Source organism: Podarcis muralis, chromosome 2 (assembly GCF_964188315.1).
Source record: "Podarcis muralis chromosome 2, rPodMur119.hap1.1, whole genome shotgun sequence".
Taxonomy (NCBI): Eukaryota; Metazoa; Chordata; class Lepidosauria; order Squamata; family Lacertidae; genus Podarcis; species Podarcis muralis.
In genome coordinates, this window is record NC_135656.1 from 73521015 (window position 1) to 73540898 (window position 19884).

General features: G+C 45.1%; 1 protein-coding gene across 2 annotated transcripts in view; it reads left to right on the top strand.

Annotated features, from left to right (window-relative positions):
• The window catches only part of SEMA3G (semaphorin 3G), a 90169-nt gene that overhangs the window by 62755 nt on the left and 7530 nt on the right, over positions 1-19884 (top strand). The window contains exons 8-16 of one of the 2 annotated variants that reach the window (XM_028718741.2): positions 5277-5391; positions 6250-6319; positions 7328-7472; positions 8761-8992; positions 9901-9992; positions 10639-10680; positions 12000-12225; positions 13750-13889; positions 16341-18262. In XM_028718741.2, the coding sequence (XP_028574574.2) occupies positions 5277-5391; positions 6250-6319; positions 7328-7472; positions 8761-8992; positions 9901-9992; positions 10639-10680; positions 12000-12225; positions 13750-13889; positions 16341-16796 (1518 nt within the window). In that variant the 3' untranslated portion in view covers positions 16797-18262. Of the gene's footprint in view, positions 1-5276; positions 5392-6249; positions 6320-7327; positions 7473-8760; positions 8993-9900; positions 9993-10638; positions 10681-11999; positions 12226-13749; positions 13890-16340; positions 18263-19884 lie in introns of those variants that run through there. The other variant, XM_028718742.2, reaches the window with a different exon arrangement.

Genomic DNA, 19884 nt, shown 5'->3' on the forward strand with positions numbered 1-19884 from the left:
TTTAATAGCATGTTTTGTTTCATTTTGTTGTCAAGCAACAACCCTGCAAATAACATTAGGCTCCTGTTAGTATTGCTTAGGGCTTTTCATGAGGTCTTTATTATGTACCACATTTTAAGGCCGGTGTTGTTATCCCAGTATTGAAAATTGAGGGTGGGGCAGAAGAAACAGAAAGACTGAAAAAGAAAAAGACTCAAGGCCACCTATTGAGATCATGCCTGGAGGGAGAGTTGTACTGGAAATTTCCCAGTTCAAAATATAAGCAGAACCCATGTAGAGGGGAACTGGTTCCCAGTGTGTTTGGAGATAATCTATTTGCAAAGGGATTTACACACACACACACACACACACACACACCCTTTCTGCAAAAAAAACCCCTGCTTGGGACTGTTTCTCTTGCAGCTCACTTAAGGGGCTGTTGTTTGTTTGTTTGTTTGTTTGTTTGTTTGTTTGTTTGTTTTGGTCCTCCTGAGGTTGTTTTTGGCCTTTTTATTGTGTGGACTTCCAAGTTCACAGCAGGGATGGGAAGACTTTAGGCTTGCAGGGTGAAAACATAAGAAGAGCCCTGCTGAGTCAGGCCAATGGCCCATTAGTCCAGCATCCAGTGGCCAACCAGATGCCTGTGGGAAAACCACAAGCAGGACCTGGGCACAAAAGCACTCTATCCTCCTATGGCTTCCATCAACTGGTATTCAGGAGCACTATTGCCTCCATGCCTCTTCTTTGTCTTTTACTAGAACCCTGAGATCCACCAAATAGAGGCAGGGGGAAATTAAAGAATTCTGATGCCTTGCATCGCTCCCCAAACCCCTGATGAAATAATGAGATGCACATTCGTCAGATATCGCTAGAGAAGCTAGCTCCAGCGGCATGATGCTGCAACCAAGAAGGCCCTGCTTCATTCCGGGTAGGCTTGTCTAAACAAGAATGTTTTTAGCAGGTGCCAGAGTGAACTTCCCAAGGCAGTAGAATTAGGAGCAGAATGCGTCACTCTGAGTCATGGCAGAAAGGGGGAAAGTTGTTTTATGAGATAAGATGAGAAAAAGAACCCTGTTGCACCAGACCAAAGACTTATGGGAAGCCACAGGCAGGAGATGAGCACAGTAGCCTTTTCCCACTCGTTATCCCCAGCAACTCCTATTTAGAGGCAGAATAGCCAACATGACAAGTAGCTTATTTTAACCTTATCCTCCACGACCCAGATAATTGGTAATTGACCACTGACCCAGGCTGTTTACTCAAGGCTGTTTCACATTCTGCTATACTGAATGTGAGCAACTTGAAAACGTTTTCTTTTTTAAATCTGAGGGAAAATATAAAGTGAAAGATAGACTTTCCAATTTCATTTGTGTTACAGAGAACTGTTCTTAATTGGATCTATTTTGGCAGTGGGGGTGGAGATAAAAGAGGGGAAAGCTGGTTTGCAGAAAAGAACTGGGGAATAAACAACAGGTAATCACGGAGGGGGAAATCCATAGGAAGTGGGGATGTTATGCATCTTGCCTGTTGAGAGAGGCCCCCTGTCCCTGATTGTGCATTGGATATGCATCATAACAGCATCATACCCTAGGAATGTTGATGAGAACTACACCATATGGAACAGAGAAGGTCTACCCCCTGCTTTGCTTGCCTTCTCTCAGAGTGCCATTTGGTTGGGATTGCTCCAGTACTTTTGGATGAGGACTCCGACAATATGCTCATTTGCTCTTACCCCTCCTTTTGTCTTGTGGGATTCCACAGCTGCTGCATTCACTGTTGGGAGGACACTGCCAGATTAACATCTAGATGAATCGACTGCACTGTGCCACATCATCAGGCCTCATGGCTATTGATTCTCCATTGCAATACTGATGGGTAAAAACATTATTGTTAGCCACCTAGAGCTGATCTCCGCATGGATATGTTAGCCACATGTCACATTCCAAAAGGATATGATTATTTCAATTGCAGTTATTTCAACCTTGAGCCTTTGGCTTCTGGGAAGCCCAAGAGTTACCCTGTCAGGGACTGGTTGGATGCGGAGGAATGGTGAGAGGGACCAGTTGGGACTTTCAGTCTTGGCAACTGATCCATGAGGAATATCTACTAGGGATGAATTGCTGTGCTCATTAGGCGGACACTCTGCCAAGTCTGTGCAGATTGTGTTCTTACTAATAAAGAGTTAACTCCAACTCCAATGGTGTGATTTACTGCCGGCTCACTCCTGACACACCCTAATGGAATGAAGGGCCTAAGAGCTGGATTCAGTTCCTGCTTCTGCCACTGAAAAGTAAACTCTCCTCTGCTGCAAAGACATAGGGGAGAAAAAAATAATCAGCTGGAAATTATCGTGGAGGCACCAGCCTGTAATAACTCAAATTCTTTGGAACTAGTACGAAACAGTACGCTGAGGATAGAGAGGGGAGCTGGCAGCTTTCCACGCAAACAGAAAAGTTCTGTTGGCTGTGAATTCCTTGCTCTCTTCCTAATCCTAGAAATAAACATTTAAGACACAGCGATGAAGCAGTTATTTATTGGATTAATCAATCCCTACACAGAGAGGGATTCTTTGTTTGTTTGAGACGCAGAAACGTGGATATAGTCTGACTTCCAGAGCTGGCGGGTTGCCATATGAGTCAAAGGAGATGCACTACTTTGTTGTCTTATCTTCTTTGGTGTCTGTTGCAGTCACAAAATACGCACAATGAAAACTACTTAAGCTGCACCACCGGTTGGATCTCTCAAGAGCATTAACACTTTGTGCCCATGGGATTCAGGGCTCAATTAGCAGCTGTGTTTAGCTTGCGGGGCTTTGGGTAAGGAAAATGAATGTCTTTCTGGGAATTTTTTCTTATAATCCTAAGATTAGCGAGTTCTGGCCCAACTGCACTAACCGCTGCTTAGTTTCCAGGCTCAACCTTTTAAGCTCTATATGGCTCAGAACCCCAGTCCCTAAAGGACTGCCTCTTCCCATATGTACCTGCCTGGAGACCACAATTCCAAAATCAGTGGGGAGGGTAGGTAGTGATCCAAGAATGGGCCTTTCCTGTCATTTGGAACACTCCCCCCCCCCACCAGGAGGCACACCTGGCTCTGACTTTACTATCATTTCAGCACCGGATTAAAAAGTTTTCATTCTCTTGGGCATGTGGGCAGCTTTAATAATATGATTCTTACAGTTATTCAATCAAGCTTTAGTGTGTGCATTTTTACAATTGTTGCACTGATAATTGTGCATTTTTAAAAATATGTTTGCATTGGGTGGGGTTCCCGGAATGAGTCCCAGCAGCAGCAACAGCCCTATGTAAGGTTTTCTATGTGAAATGGGGCTTTCTCCCCTTCTATGCCCCTTGCACCCTTAGCATTGGCTTGGGAGAACCCCCAGAACTGGAGGGGGAGAGGTGAAGCTGAATTGCAATTTTGGTGCTCTTTCCAAGACTGCAAGGAAAGGATTGCAAGTGGAGATAAAAAGATTGCTCAAGCAGCAGGGCATATTGAAAGGAATGCAATAAGACACTGCGTACTAAAATACTTATTCTGTGTGAAAAGTATAGGAGTTGGAATGGCAGCAGATAACTGTGAAATAAAGGAGCACCAAAAATAGATGGAAACGCAGTATCCTTCGGCATGAGAGTCAAGAGTGTAAAAGCCAAAAAAAGCTTCTTTTGGTATGTGTCTGAAATTGTAGTTGCAGGAAGTAGGACTACAGAAATGTTTATTGATGGTTACATGGACTGAACTGGACATTTCTGCAACATGGTTAAAGCGCTGCTACCAAAAGCTGATGACGTGAGGCTGCAGTCACAGAATTTATTCCAGGCGTCTTAGAATGCAACCTGAGGTGCAGTTCCTAAAATCAGCCTCATCAACATGTGCAATGCAAATCCTAGCAGTCCCCTTCAGAAAGAAAAGAGAGGGGGGAATTTTCCATTCAATTCTCTGCTTGTGTGGTACCCACATTCTTGGGGGGCAGGGAGAGATATAAAACATATGTCTTGGGATAATGAACAAAAAACTGTTCAGCTTCCAGACATAAATGTTTCAGAAACAAAAGCTGAAAATTAAAATGCAAAAAAGCCTCATGCACTTTAGAAAAGAAAGAAAAGAAAACATGGTTGATGAACCATGTGATTTAATATTAGAAATGTGTGCTAGAATAAAAGTTCAGATTTCGTTCAAAAAGTTGATAACACGGGACTGCCTGTGTGTATCTTTGAAGATGGAATTTCACAACTGGGGATTTACTACTGAAACAATCCTCCTTTCTGCTGTGTACCTGCAGAGCCCATCTCAGCAGGCTCATGCTATATGAAACAGGGCTTCTCCCAAACTTAGCGCATGCAAAAAGCTACAATATTGAATAAAAAATAACTATAACTGCTGATCCCTGCATGTTTTGCAGTAAGGGAACTGAAGTGTAGGTTTGACTTTCCCTTGCCCAGAAGCAGTATTTTTGTTTGCTAGTCCTAGTCCACTTAGCCATGCAAGAGAGGTTTCATAGCACATCCTAAAATATGCCCCAGAATTCTCTGCGGTGCACAAGAATTTCATGGTCTGCATGGCCTCTGCAGGCAGTAACACAGTCTTTTCAGGCAATAGCTGCTGGAGGGAAGTCAGTGCTGAGTAATGAGGTGCTGTAGGACAGAGCTGGGTGTCCCAGATAGTCTGCTCTGTGCCCTCTAAGCTAGCCTGCCTGTTACCCCATCACCACTGATGTTGAAGTCCAATTTGTTTCTGTTTGTGGAAAGTAAGGGCAGAATCTGGTTCTTTGCTTCAGGGAGCAAAATGTCTTGGACCAGTCCTGTCTCTCGGAAGCCAAGGCTGTGTACCTGTTTACTCTGTGTTCAGTGTGCTCTCACTGCTGGTTTGGGAAGTGGTGTACACACGACGTTAGCCATGATCCATATCCGTTCTGTATCTGCTCTGCCATTTCTTATGGAATAGTATATTTTGATGTGTTTTTGCTCAAACCACCTTTCATCTGAATTGAGAGAAAGAATGGCCAGCTGTATTTTGAGCTGCTAATGTATGTGTGGGCCCAGGCCAGGTCTGTATGAAAAAAGGGTTTCCCTTGTGTTAGAATGACAGATCTATGGAGCAGAAATGAGAGCAATCTGAATAGAAGCCAATATCTGTCCTCTTGGCTCTGAGTTTTTAGTTTTGCTTTTGATGCCTCTGGAAGGATTCCTAAAGCACAGCTTAAGCATGTCTTGTTTGTTTATTTGTAAAGAGACCTCATATCAGAAGCATCAGCTGCCTCCACTTCTGAGGATCCTTGTTTACTCTTCTCCTTTCAGAATGATGCTGGAGGACAGCGAGTGCTAGTCCATAAGTGGAGCACCTTCAACAAGGCCCGGCTGGTGTGCTCTGTCCCAGGACCAGATGGCATTGATACATACTTTGATGAACTGGGTAAGAGAAACGAGCTCAGAATTGGTTGCCTTTCATAGGATTAGCTCCTCAGTTTGTCAGCTGGAAGCCAAGCCTTGAAAAGTGAGGTTTAATTTGGCAATATGCAGAGAATGGGGGGGGGGGTCCATCTCAGTGAACAGTCAGCGGGCACCTCACGGCTACAGCCGTGCTCAAGCTAAGGAAATATGAAAGTGAGCAGTGCTTTGGATGGGAGACCACCAGAAGCCCCATCTCCCAAGACATGGGCCACGTTGTCTGGAGCTAATGAGAGTTGGAGTCTAACAATGTCTGGAGAGCCACAGGTTCCCCACCCTATGAATAGGCAATGAAGGTAACATACTTTTGTGTTAGGAAATCACTAAGATCAGGACTGGCCCAAGACGTTTTGTTGCCTGAGGCAGGGCAGCAAATGACAACCTCCCCAACCTAGTCAAGGTGGACAGTACCTAAAGCTTGCCAGGATTGCCAAAATATTCCACAAGCACTTTTCCTTCTCTCTAGCACTACAATATAACAACAAAATGAACAGTAAACACTTTGCTGCCTTTTTGTAATGCCCCAAATCTGCTGCCTGAGCTGCCTGCCTCATTCTGCCTAGTGGTAGGGCCGGCCCTATCAATTGTATGTTGGGGACTGCAAGTGTGTTACAGCCAAATCACACATACACACACCAATCTTTTCAGCTGTCTCTTTGGTACCAGCATCCATCAGCCCCCAGCTACTTGCATACCTTAAGCAATCCAATTGACTAAAACAGGATTTTAGTTTCTTGGAATGTGTATGTTGGTAAGCTGGTGAACAAAGTTAGGTGCATGAGAGAGCCCTTTAAATGCTGTGAATCAAACATCTCTTAAACAGAGGATGTCTTCCTCCTGAGGACCAAAGATGGGAAGAGCCCTGAGATCTATGCACTCTTTAGCACCATCAGGTGAGATTATTTTGCCTTTGTTGTTTATTTGTTTGTTTTTTGTTTCTGAGGGGAACCTTGAGATGTCTAGCACTATATACCTTGACTGAACAACTCTCATCCATACAAATCATCTCTGAGGGCCTCTCCAGCTTGGTGTTATTTCTGTGAGCCCATTCTCCTAACATGTTGCTGATGCAATAATAGTGCATTAGTAGTGAATTTATGATGGACTGTGTACACATCATTCCTCTTTGTTAGTTGTTCTCTGATGCTTTGCCAGTGTTCTTTGCATTATTGCCATCTGGAGGGGCACTCTGATACTATTGGGGGGCAAAAAAAGAAAATGCCAAAGCTTTTGTGGTATGAAAAGTTACAGGATTTTACCAGGAAGTTACGGGACATGCACTGATCAGAAATGAAGCAGGTGCACACAGTGTTGAAACCTGGATTGCGTATAACTTCCCCTATACCATCAGTAGCACAAATTGTCTTGTGTTTCTCTAGTGAAGGACTACCGTATTTTTCGCTCTATAAGACGCACCAGACCATAAGACGCACCTAGTTTTTGGAGGAGGAAAACAAGAAAAAAATATTCTGAATCTCAGAAGCCAGAACAACAAGAGGGATAGCAGCTGCAGCTGTTCTGGCTTCTGGGATAGCTGCGCAGCCTGCATTCGCTCCATAAGATGCACACACATTTCCCCTTACTTTTTAGGAGGGGAAAAGTGAGTCTTATAGAGCAAAAAATACGGTAGTTATAGCTTGCCAGTTTTTCAGTACTTAAACTGTTAATTTGAAGAATGGAGGCCATGCGCTCTGATATGGAATTTCTAATATCTGATTATATATAATCCTCTTGGATGATTTTGAAGCATTTACAACTGGAAATGTAAGGCTGTATTTTACCTCACTCCCTAATATACCTAAGCATTGAATACACACAATACTAAATATTAAGACAGAGTGTGGAAAAAATGTTCTTTCCCTAAATAGGTTTTTACTATGGCTAAACCTCTCTCATTGCAGCAATGTCTTCCAAGGCTTTGCCATCTGCGTATATCGTATGGCAGACATCTGGGAGGTTTTTAATGGACCATTTGCTCATAAAGATGGCCCAGACCATCAGTGGGCAGCTTTTGAGGGCAAGGTGCCTTACCCGAGGCCAGGAGTTGTAAGTAATTCATACCTGAACTATGAAAACAATCTTAAACACTTGTTTAGAAAAAGAACTTCCTAATCATAGTTTTTTTTACTTAATAACTAATGCTGATTTCGGATATTATCTGACAGTGCCTTTAAGACCCTGGTTGTATATCTGAAATTTGTGTCTAGCAGTATTTTATGGGGTAGGAGATGTTAGGGTGAACTGGCAACTCCATACAAAGCAAACAAGTGGTCTTTCAGGAAAAGTCCCCTGTTGACATGCGTGGAATATGGCATTTGGTTGGTTTTTTTAAAAAAACAAAAACTATCAACTTCTTTTTGCGGAACAGTGTTAAGGCATTAATCCAAGTTGCAAGTTGCAAGTGAGTGACATTCTGATTGGGAAGCAGACATTTCTGAGGGGTAGGACAAATACTTTGTCGCAAGTGACTGAAGTGTCCTCTGCAACAGAGAGACATCACAGAAGATAAGCACATAGTCCAGGTAGAGCAAGTTCCGAGAGCAGCCAAGGGCCAGTATCCCAGTGGTTAGAGCACATGCTTTGTGTGCAGAAGGTCCCACATTCAATCCCTGGCATCTCCAGTAGTGCTGGGAAATCCCCCTCTCTGAAACCCTGGAGATCTTCTGCCAGTCAGTGTAGCATTTCTTCCGCTTTATCCAGTCAGAACCATTGTGTCTCGTGTTAGATATAGTTCTAGTACTGTAGACAGAAGCAAACAGTGGACTCTTCCTAACGAGGTCAACTGAGACGTGTGCTGATTTATAAATGAATTTCCCAGGGGCTTCTGTCTGGTACTGGATGCTGAACTAAATGAACTTTTAGGGATGGTATTCACTAAAGCAGTCAAAAACTCTGTAGAGAACCTTTCTCAGCCTGAGGGCCGTGTTTCCTTCTTGGCAACCTTCTGAGGGCCACATGCCAGTGGTGAGTGGGACAAGAGTCAAACGTGGACAGAGCAGTGAGTGACCTTTATTGAGTAAGCTAGTTCCTACAACCCCCCACCCCAACTTCCATCCAGGCAAGCTAGAGTCATTTTCCGAGTTCAAAGACACAGTCCAGCCAGGCAAAAACACTCGAGGCAAGTGAAAGGTGTGGCTGGAGAGGAAGTGTGGCCTGGGCCAAGGGCCAGATAGAGGAGTATGTCCTGTGGTTCCCCACCCCTGCCCTAGTCAGAATCATTCCTATAAGTCAAGAATCAAAGGAGACTTTTCATTGTGATCCTGCTCTGAGGTGGATAAGCAGCAGGAACAGAGCCCCATTTGGCTGAAATGATGTTCTTTTCCCTCCGTTCCAGTGCCCCAGCAAAACCACCAATCAGCCAAGCCGGCAGTACTCCTCCACCAAGGACTACCCTGACGAGGTCCTGCACTTTGCCCGTGCCCACCCACTGATGAGCAGATCCGTGTACCCTCTGCATCGCCGGCCTGTGCTGGTGAAAACCAACCTGCAGCACCGCCTGCGGCAGATAGTGGTAGACCGTGTGGAAGCTGAGGATGGACAGTATGATGTCATGTTCATTGGCACAGGTGCAATTGCGTGGAGCGTTAGGGCTTGGTGATGTTGGGGGTGGGCATCTGTCAATGTGGAAGTGAATATTAGAGGCAGTCTCTTGGAATTTTGCATGCTCTGAGGCTGAGCTTGGGAATGGAAAACCAGGTTTGGGGCCAACTAAGTACTTGTGATCCCTGGATCAAATTAAACCTTTTTGTATATGAACTGAAACCCTCAGCAAAGTTTCCTGCTGTCTTACAGAATGACTCTTGAAGCTTGCCAGCTTCTCTCTTTCCTCAGTTCCCACCCACATTTACTCTTTGTAGGTGATTGCTGTTTTGGAACTTGCATTTATCATTTATCCATTATTGTTCTGTCCTAGGCCACTGTATCAATAAGCATTCTTTCTGTATCCATGTTGTGATACACTCCATTCTTAGGCGAGAGAAAGTACCTAGTTGACTAGATGCAAGAAGTTGAAAAGTTCCTTGAAAGACCAAGGCGGGGGAATAAGAGGGCTTTTGAAGGGGCTCTCCTCTTTCATCTTGTCCCAGTGAGCCAATGAAGCTACCCCTCTATCAGCTGAGAAACAATTTCCCTTAAACTAGCGGAGGCTTCCCACAAAATAGCTCATAAGCAAAATGGATTCAAGGACAGGAGAAGTGAAGAAGACATCCATGATCACACATGCAGTCAGTGGTGTAAGCTGGATTCAAATCCCAGCTCTCTCTCGACTTCCAATAGCAGCTTCCTTTGTGTCTTTTATAAGTGCTTTCTGTGGGAATAACATGGTCCCCAAGGACAAGCTGTCTTTCTTTGCAAGTTTCTGTCCATGGTAGAGACCAGTGGTCAAAGAGGAGCAGGCTTTTGCCTCTGACAGAATGCCTGGTGGCCACAGAGGTAGTTGCCTTTGTTTCACGGTTCTCCCTTTCCTGCTTCCTAGATGCTGGCTCTGTACTGAAGGTTATAGCCCTTCAGAGAGGCAACTTTGCAGCAGCTGAAGAAGTCATTTTGGAGGAGCTTCAAGTATTTAAGGTGAGGTTAAAAAGGGCAACGTGTACAACCTGATCCCGGAACAGATATGCCAATCATGACTGTATTACATGGACATGTAATTAGCTAAGCATTCTTCTTTGTTCACGTGTAGATTGGATGTATCCAGGGCTTTTTTTAGTGGGAACTCACAGAAACTCAGTTTCAGCACCTCTTAGGTGGGCCCCATTGTCATTCTAAGAGAACAAGGGAGGTGTTCATGGTGAGTTCTGGCACCTCTTTTGCTAAAAAAATAGCACTGGATATACCTCTCTTGCACATTCTTGCAGCATGGATTGATATTTGTGTACTAGCAGATATTACTTGTCTAATTCTGTGCTCATGTCACAGAAGTATATTTGTTATAACCCAGTTTCCACACATACTGTCCTTTTTATCTTATGCCATATGTCATACATAGGACATGGCATTTCAACATTACTAAAGCTCTAATCCTGAAGAATTTCTTTGTCTCTCTGTTTGTGCGTGTCCATGTGCCTTTGTTTTTGTGTGAGAATAGTGGGGAGCTGAATGACCCCATATCTCTGTAGGAAATGCAGGACAGAAATGTGCAGTTGTGGGGGATTGGGGCAGGGATCAGTTCTGCAGCATGTTTGACCCGAGAGGCCATTTCTTTTTCTCCCTTCAGGCACCGGTCCCTATTACTGAGATGGAAATATCTGTCAAGCGAGTGAGTAATGAATTACTTCTTTAAAGTACAGGTGTGGTGGTGGAGAAGCCACTATGCAGGAATGCCTTAGAAATGCTGGCCAAGCCATTGACTACTGCAGGCTCTGGTGGTGGCAATCCAGCACTGTTATCAAATTAAAGCCCTATCTAAGACCAAAGACCCCTGCAGCAGCTTTATAATAAAGGTTTGTTTGTTTTAATCCCAGGAGATCCAATCACAGATTCCCCATCTGATGTCTGTTTTGACCCTCAATTCACACCTAGGTGCAAGGTTCATTCACAGCCATACATTATGTGTGTAGGAGGCATCATGTGTTGGCAGGTGAGGTGGGTGGGACACTTCTGGAGATGCTCTTAGGGTTCTCATTAACAAGGCTGAACAGAAATAAGTATGTTTCACTACAAAGATGGACCTCGGTTTTAGACTCTGCTATACCAGGACAGCAACTCAAGGGTCAATGCAAAATAATTCCGCTCTGTTAAACACTTGAATCATTCATAAACTGCAAGGTCCTTATTTTAGGACAACCCTGCCATGCAGAACCTCAGTCATGTACATTTTGCTTGCTCTTTGACCTTCTTCACCACCTGAACTTTTTTTGTTTTGTCCAAACAGATAAAATTCCTCTACTTCTGTAATGTTTGTTTAGATCTGTAAATAGACACACCCCCTGGACTCTAATCTTCATCTATTATTAAGTTCCCAGGAAAGCTAGCAGAACTGGTGAGAGCATTCCTACCCTTTGCCATTTCCCATAAATCACGCTGCATTAGAGTCCAAGCATGCAACACACTCGTCCCTCTTTACTCCTTGTAACCTGAAAGGCTGCCTTTCACTCCCTGTATACCTGACAGCGTACTTCTGTCGTGACCTGCAACATTCCTCTCCCTCCTGGATATTATATCTAGAACTGTCAGCCTGTTTTGCAATCCCCTGGTTGCTTTAGATTTACCGGTAGTTCAGGCAAATCTTAACCTAATTAGTCTCTAGTGTCCCAGCAGCAAATTTGAAAAGAGTAGCTTTTATGGAGAATTGTCTTCAGGCAATATTGTCTTCAGGCAATTGCCTCCAATTGCAGCCCAAGTTTCTGTTTGCCAACCTGCAGTCCAAAATATCTGGAGGGTACCAGGTTGGCAAAGGCTGTTCTACTGGGTGCAGGAGATGAGTTTATTCTGGAGAGAAAGGAGTGCATCAAAGCTACACTGCAAGGCTTCGCTCCTTTAGCTCTCATAGGAATGCTGTTGAAAATGTTGGTTGGAGAGTAAGGACTCTGCAGTTTAGTACAATTCCAACTCACCTAGCCTCCTTTGTTTTGACAGCAAATGTTGTATGTAGGCTCCCGGGTGGGAGTTGCCCAAGTGAAACTGCATCAGTGTGAGACGTACGGGACAGCCTGTGCGGAGTGCTGCCTAGCACGGGACCCTTACTGTGCCTGGGATGGCCTCACCTGCACCAGGTACCAGGCATCAGGCAAGCGTCGTTTTCGTCGGCAGGACATCCGGAATGGGAACCCCATGCACCAGTGCCTGGATCAAAACTTGACAGGTGAGGAAACATGCGAGGTACATACCCAGACCAGTAGCTGTGGGTTATGAAGAGAACGGGGCAGCTGTGTACGCAATACACTCTGTTGCAGTGCAAGCTCAGTAGGGTAGCCCAGTGGCAATATGTTCGCTGTTGTGTTGCTCTCTTTTTTGCCACAACGTGCTCATTAGATCAGAGGCCATGAGAGTCTCACAAAGTTACCGTCTATTTCTTTGGGAGGAGGTATACTTACTCATTGCATTGCATTTATTTTGCATTTCTATCCCACCTTTTTCTCCAGGGAGCTCAAGGTGGCATACATGGTTCTCCTTCTCCTCATTTAATCCCAGCAAAAACCATGTTAGGCTGAGAGCAAGTGACTGGCCCAAGGTCACCTCGTGAATTTCATGGCTGAGTGGGATTTAAGCCCTGGGGTCTCCCAGGTCTTAGTCCAAAACTCTAACCACTACAGCACACTGCCTCTCTTCCAGCCAATCTCCCAGTCCCCTACTTCAGGTAGCTTCAGCCCCACCACCTTCCCAATCTCCCATGGCCTAGAATCTAATAATGTAGGCAGGTGTTCTAAGCAAGCTGGTGGGGGCAGAGGCAAGCATTGCTTGAGTGTTACAAGAAAGCAGTACAGCCCAGGAATTCAGTTAAGAGAAGTGTAAAAAGGTGAGGCTGCGGGGGTATGGGTGTGAGTAGGATAAACATTAAATATGTGCCAGGACAAAAAATTAAAACTCTAAATCAGATTGTTGAAGCTAACATAGATGATCACATGATGAATGACTATGGGCAAGATGCCATGTATTATTTTAAAAACTGCAGCTGTAGCAAAAAACAAATAATAAAAAGAAGAAACTATGCCAGTTTGTGTTCTACGATGTTTAATTTGGGTGATTCTTATTTGCAACTAAAAGCCAGAGGGGCCAATGAGGAAGAGTCCCTGTAGGTAGGGAATGCTGAAGACAGTCATCTCTAATAGGTGAGAAGTCTGGTGGAGAGGTTAATATTTTACTGCCAGACAGGAAAAAATGGTGCTGGTGTGGGACATGGCTGGCAGGGCATCCTGATATGATGTCTGCTATTCCAGACACTTACAGGGAAGTTTTAAAACACCAGGCTTGCCAGTCTCAAGGATTCTTAACAAGGGCATTGTCATAAGCCATATCCACAGCCCTTGAAAACACAGGGTGGTGGTGAAAACGGCAACTGTTTGGGCAGCTAGCATTAGCTGAGGCTTCCATTATGTTATCACAGATGTGCCTCAGAGGAGCCTTCATGCACATAGAAAAAAATAATTATTTTAGTGTCCCCAGGTGTACAGGTCAAGCTTTTGCTTGCATGTGACAGACCTCTCTGTGCCAAAGAGCCACAGAACAAGTCCCTGGCTCAGCAAGGCTTTAAACCCAGCCCCCAGCCCCTCCCCATGTTCAGCTGCAGTATTCTGCCCTGTTACGCAGGCCGTGGCCCTCTGCAAGGAGATGGGCTCTTTCTGCTCAGCTAGCAGTCTCTGATATGGGCACCCTCCTGTTTCCATAGTGGATGATTTCGACAGCACGGAGGAGAAGGTGGTCTATGGGACAGAACACAACAGCACCTTCTTGGAGTGCATCCCGAAGTCACCCCAGGCTGCGGTGCAATGGTTTGTACACCGGTCTCCAGAAGAGTTAAGAGATGAGGTGAGGCCAGTCCCGTTCTCCACTTTCTCAATACTTTTGCTTCCTTTTCAGTCGGATTTAAAAAACAAACACACACAAAAACCTCTCGCTAAATGCATTCAGATTCTAACCTTGTTCTTCCTGCTTTTGGGGGTGGGGGGGGGAGGTGTTCACCACCACTGTGAATTCAACGGTTAAAACTTTTTTCTGCCATGAAAATGTGGTAATAAATATAAACAATTTAAACAAGTAAATACCTAAGCCCGTTCTACCCCCATTACACAGAATGAGCTGGGAGACTGAGGTGGAAGAATTTTGCATAGGTACCACTTCAGGCTGCAGGTAGGGCATGTAACTTGGAGCTTGTCCACATTTGAGCTGGATCTCACTTAGAAGCCACACATTCTCTATTCAGATTTGATCTCAGTTGCACACACACAGGCTGGGAGGAGCGGAAGGGAAGTACACCTGGTTAGTTCCACAGAGTACAGATGACCACGGATATTCATTTGGAGTGCCACCAAGGAGGAGCTGGCTTGTGTCACATCCAGTTAATACAGACACCTCCTGCTCAGATGTCAGCAGATTCTTTAGGGCCTTTTCTTTGCACTTCCATCTGGCCCCTGTCATCTCACGTGCTTTCCCCCCTCTAGACCCTCGCTCCACTTCTTTAACCTTTCGTCATTTGGTTTCTTAGCCTTGCCTGCTGCATGGATCTCCGCTAGGAATTCTTGAATTAAACTGAAAATAGAGAAGCCCACGCTCCTACTGTGTGAGGTCTCGCCTCTCTCTCCCCAGAGTTAGCAGGCTAGTCTAATTCCCAGGAAGCTGGGTTGAGAAAGATGTGATAATAGTGTGAGGTTTCTGAAGGGGAACTCTCTGGAGCAAAAGGGGCAGTTGAAGGCTGGGCTGGCCAGTAAACACAGCTGGTAGGTTCCAGTCCAAGACTGGCATTTGCTAATAAGGACAGCTCTGGTGTCATAAAGAGAGCAAAGTGGTGTCAAGACTCTCTCCTACCTCCCTCCAAACCCCATAGCTTTGTTAAAGGACCACACAGAGCATTGGAATGCGTTGTTCCTTGTTCTGTATGTAAGACAAATAAATACAAATCATTCCATCGTAGGGGGAGGGGGGAGGAAAACATTAAATGGATTCTTATGCGCCTCCACCCTCTTTTTTCAGTGTAGACTTTGAATGCAGAAGCATTCGGAGGCAAGGCTTGTGTCATAGGACCTGCCCGGAATGGTTTTACAGGTGAAGGATGTTCAGAGGAGAACAAAGCCTTCATCAAGACTGAGCCTGTTATGTCATTCTTCATGCACTTAAAAAAAAAAAAAAAAGCAAATGAAGCTTATCCATCTAGTAGTTTAGGTGGTCCTCCTGGGTGGAGGAATTAGCTCCGGCAAGTGCTGCTTCCCTAGAAAGGATTTTGGTTGCTTATAGCATAGGAATGAGACCCCCAGAGACAGTTACAGCTTAATTGCCAAGAAGGGATAGGCAGAGACAGGGAGGCTGTATGGATGGGGAAAGTGATAAGATGAGAAGAGTTGGTTTCTTTACAGAAAATGGTTAGACGTCCAATCTCGGCCCGTGTTGAGGGAATCTGACAAGTGCAATGCTGTGCAAGCTTGAGACAATGGCAGGAGAACAGCTGGGACTTGTATTCCTTAGCAGGAGGCAGGACTCCAGGCTGGGACAATCCTGCCTGCTCCATATGAAAGGAGGCTTGCAGCTTGATAGGCTGTTTCAGGAGATAATGATACAGAAGTAAATGAACTTTAGCTCAAAGAGCAATGGAAGCAAACATCGGAATTATACTGACTCTCCTCCTCTGGGTTTCACAGCAACTCCCGCAACTGCCACCAACCCTTGTCTCATTCTTCAGCAATGTATCAGTATCTGGGATTGTGTGTACGCATTAAAAAAAAAATCTGCATCAAGAAACCCTGAATTCATTGTCTTGAATAAATCATGTGAATGAGACAACTACCCTGCACCATTTATTCCATCTCTTCTAGTTAAGAGGAAGAGGCATGATGTATTTCTGACCACTGGAAATTCCTCACACATTTACCTCCTCTGAATCTTCACCAGTAATTGGTTATATAATTTCAAACATGTCTCCACAGCATCTCTATAAATCATGGGATTTTTGGGGAGCTGTAATTTTGCACCCATTGCTGCAGGGATCTACTTGATGACAGCAGTGCCACTACGAACTTCAGAAAAATACTGGCAACCCTTTCTCTTTATTCCCTGAAATGCCTTGAATACAGAGGTGCAGATCTGTAATTTTAGACTCCTTTCCATAGTTTTGTGTATTACTTCAAAATGTGCCCTCCTGCTCGTTCTACTGAGGAGACCCTGAAGTCCTTCCATGATGGCACCCCTGCTTTAGTAAGCTACAGGGCACCACCACCCAGAATCTAACCTCCTGCTCCCATTTATTTTCCCTTAACCCTTTTTCTCCAGGTGAAAACAGATGATAGGATCATGAGGACAGAGCAAGGACTGCTCTTCCGGAAGCTTTTCCGCCAGGATGCAGGAACATATTACTGCAAGGCTCAGGAGCATGGCTTCACTCAGACCGTCACCAAAATCATGTTGGAGGTGATTGAGAGTGAGCAGCTGGAGCAGGTCTTTCAGCGGGAGCAGGAGGAGGAGCCGCCTCGCCCCCTGTGCCGGGTGCCTGATCCCCGCATGCTGCATGGGCAAAGGATGTGGTTCAAAGACATCATGCACCTCATCGGCTATTCCAACTTGCACCGGGTAGAGGAGTACTGTGAGCGCGTGTGGTGCGGAGACCGCCAGCTGCGGCACAAAGGCAGGCCCCCCAAGAGCAAGAACATGCTGGATGGTGGCAAAAAGGGGCGGGGCAAGCAGCACGGAGAGAGGAACCGGGTCCCTAGGCAAGCGGCTGCCACATAAGTGAAAAGAGAGCCAACACATGGCAGGAGGAGAACATGAGAGGAGGAAAGTCGGCATGGGCCAACCTTCCTCCTCGAGAATGAAAATCAGCCCCTCTAGGAACTGTCCTTATGATAGGAACTTGTCCTTTTGGAAGGGGCCACCTTGCTGATCAGCTGAGCCTGGAGACATTCCTTGCTGGAAGCCCATCACTTCCCTCTATCACTTGCATTGGAGACAAGGACTCAAACACCAGACCCATTTCCTTCCTACCCTGTCTTGATGTATTTCACTTGCACCTTGGGGGGTTGGTTGGTTGGTATCAGGCCTGGGAAGGTGTGGGTCGGCCTGAAGACACTACTCTCTCCATGCAGTTGTTGTGTATATTCAGTTGCTGCCCCCAATGTTCAGTATGACTGAGCCACAAAATGCAGAGACATAAGGGTTGAGGATCTAACCACGTGGCAAAGGAAAACCATCAGCAGAAGTACCAGAAGACACGCCAACAGCACTCTGCTTAGAAGTCTGGGTGGGAATAGTGGTGAGATCCTGCTGGGAATGGGCAGGATGGAGGTAGGCAGGTCTCTCCTGCAGGTGACAAGTGACAGGCACATTCAGCTGCACGCAACATGTGACAAAAATCGCCTCTCTGAAGAGAGTGAATGCAGATTCCAGTGGGATCCCACCTACCCCCAGCAAAAATGGATAAGGAATGAATGTGATCAATGAGCTATGGATTGTAATTGTTCTTTGGTGGTAGTGAGGCAAATTCTGTTAGTCAATCTTAGGGACTTCATCTGTCCAAAGGCAGGAAGCAGTCTAAAACTTTTGGGGGATTTTAACTGATGCGGCTTAATGTGGTCATTTGTGAATGCAAAGCCTACATTGACCAGAATGCTAATTCACCTTGCCAGTGGCTCTTTTCTGCTTGACCAGCAGTCTTGATGTTAACACTAATAGTGCAAAAAGAGGCTCGACGGGAATTTATAGGCCAAAGAAAACGTTATGTTGCATCTGCACTACAACATTAGCCTGCTACTACTCAGTTACAAGGCTGGGGCTTTCAGGGCTGGAAGTGAGTGGCAGGAGAGGAGTTAAGCGCATCCTTCCACCTGCCTCCTTCCTGCCACTATGTGTGTTGGAGCTGAGAAGAAGCCACCAGGCTAATATTTATACGTGGCTGCAGCCATGTAATACATAGCTTGGCCCTCAGTTGTACATATGTGAATTTTGCAGGCTGCCTCATACCACCCAGAGCAGACTTACATCTTTCCCACCTGTGTCTTTTGAGCATTCTTAGCTGCATTCGCTGGGCCACGCAACATCTCTTCAAGCCCGTGTCAGAACTTTGGCTTTAAGTGCTCTCCGTCTTTCATTCCTGTATCTCTGAGGCTGTGTTGATCCCCTATATGAAACTGATTAAACGCCAACAGCTGAATGAAAACCACCAGTTTGTTCAACAAATAAATTAAACCCTTATGCAGCAAGCTCAGGCTTGGGGGCAAGTCTTTTCTCTTTTGTTTTCAGTGATTCAGTGTTCAGCTGCACAATGAATGGGTCTCATAGCAAGCTGTGCCCAGGACTGAAGTTTATTGCTAAAGCTTCTTCCTACAATGTCACTCATTGTACAGTCAAAAGTTGATTGTTTTCTCCAAACACATCGAACAATGCATGTGTCGAGGGGCCAGAAAATAAAGCTCAACTGTCTATGGTTTTGTGAAGAGATTAGAAAGGTTAGCAGTGCACAGACGCCTCCTGAAATAAGATGTCCTCTCAGTGACCAGTTTCTGGAAAAAGCACTATTGACACAGTCAGTTTGGTAATAAATGGGCAGATAAAGACCATTGGGTGGTATTCAGTAAAACTTAGTTGAATACCACCCAATGTCATCTGTCCCGTCCCCCCCCCCCCGCCTTTCTGGCTGTCTCCAGACAGTGTGCAGTTTAACACTGGACTGGATGAACTTTCCTAGGAAGCAGTACCCACCTTTCCCTGAAGAGGTGTAAGTCAGGGTTTGTGCAGTGGTCTCTGGGCAAACATTCAGAGTTACTGTGTTATCTCTGCCCACCTGGACTCGTGATAGATCAGCTCAGGGACTGGCACACTCTCCTTGTGACTTGCTGATGTCATGATGTTTCAGCATACAAAACTGGGATAAACACACGCTTCTCAAAAACAATAAAAATGGCAAAACACCAATTGGTATATACCATGCACATTAACATCCTGGTGTAGACACATTCTCAGTTTGAAATCCACTTCCATCAGTTTCTGGTACAGCAAATGAATATTTGGTATAGTGCATGCTGATTTTAAAAGATGTCGTTTACATGAAAGGGATCCACCAGAATTTGGCAGGTAGTACAATTGCATTGACCTTTCATGCCAAAAGATGCCCACCAAGGCAGGGAGAAACAAGAAGTTCTGTCTACCAAGCCCAGGTTCTACCTCTCCTTTGTGACTGGAGTTTAAAAGTGCTCAGAGCTGCAGTATCCTTGTGCACATTGAAGGCAGTTAAATTCAGATAGGTCAAGTTAGGGATCAAGAGATGGGATGATAATACAACTAGTAGCAAATAAGACATGGAGAGCATTATTAGGAAGGATTAGGGAGCAGTTGCTGATGAGTAAAAAAGAGAAAACATTGTGATAAAGGCAAAATTAATGGTAAGTATACTTGAACGTAATACAAATATTTCCTAATGCAGCTTGTACTGTTATGGTGCAGCAGCTGAGTTCTCTCTCTTAATAATGTTTGGTTCTGAAGTCAGTGGAATTGGCACTGATGTGTCTTACGTGTCCCAGGATTTATGGTGGGATGAAGGATGGGATAACAGAATGGCACTGAGTTCCTCCTCGAGTGTCCTCTAATTGCCCATTGCAAATTGAGTGTGTGCTTTGTTCTGTGTTCAAAACAGTTTTCATGCATCACCAGAGTCCCATTCAAAAGATGTCTCAACTTTCTGTGCGGCAAAGACTTCTTGGTGGAAGGGTGGTTTTGGTATTCCTTAGCTTGGACACGGGAAGAGAAAAATGTTCCTTCCAGGAATGTCATTGTATCTTTGCATGTCATGAGGCAAAGCTCATACTTCCTTGAGCCCCATCTTTTG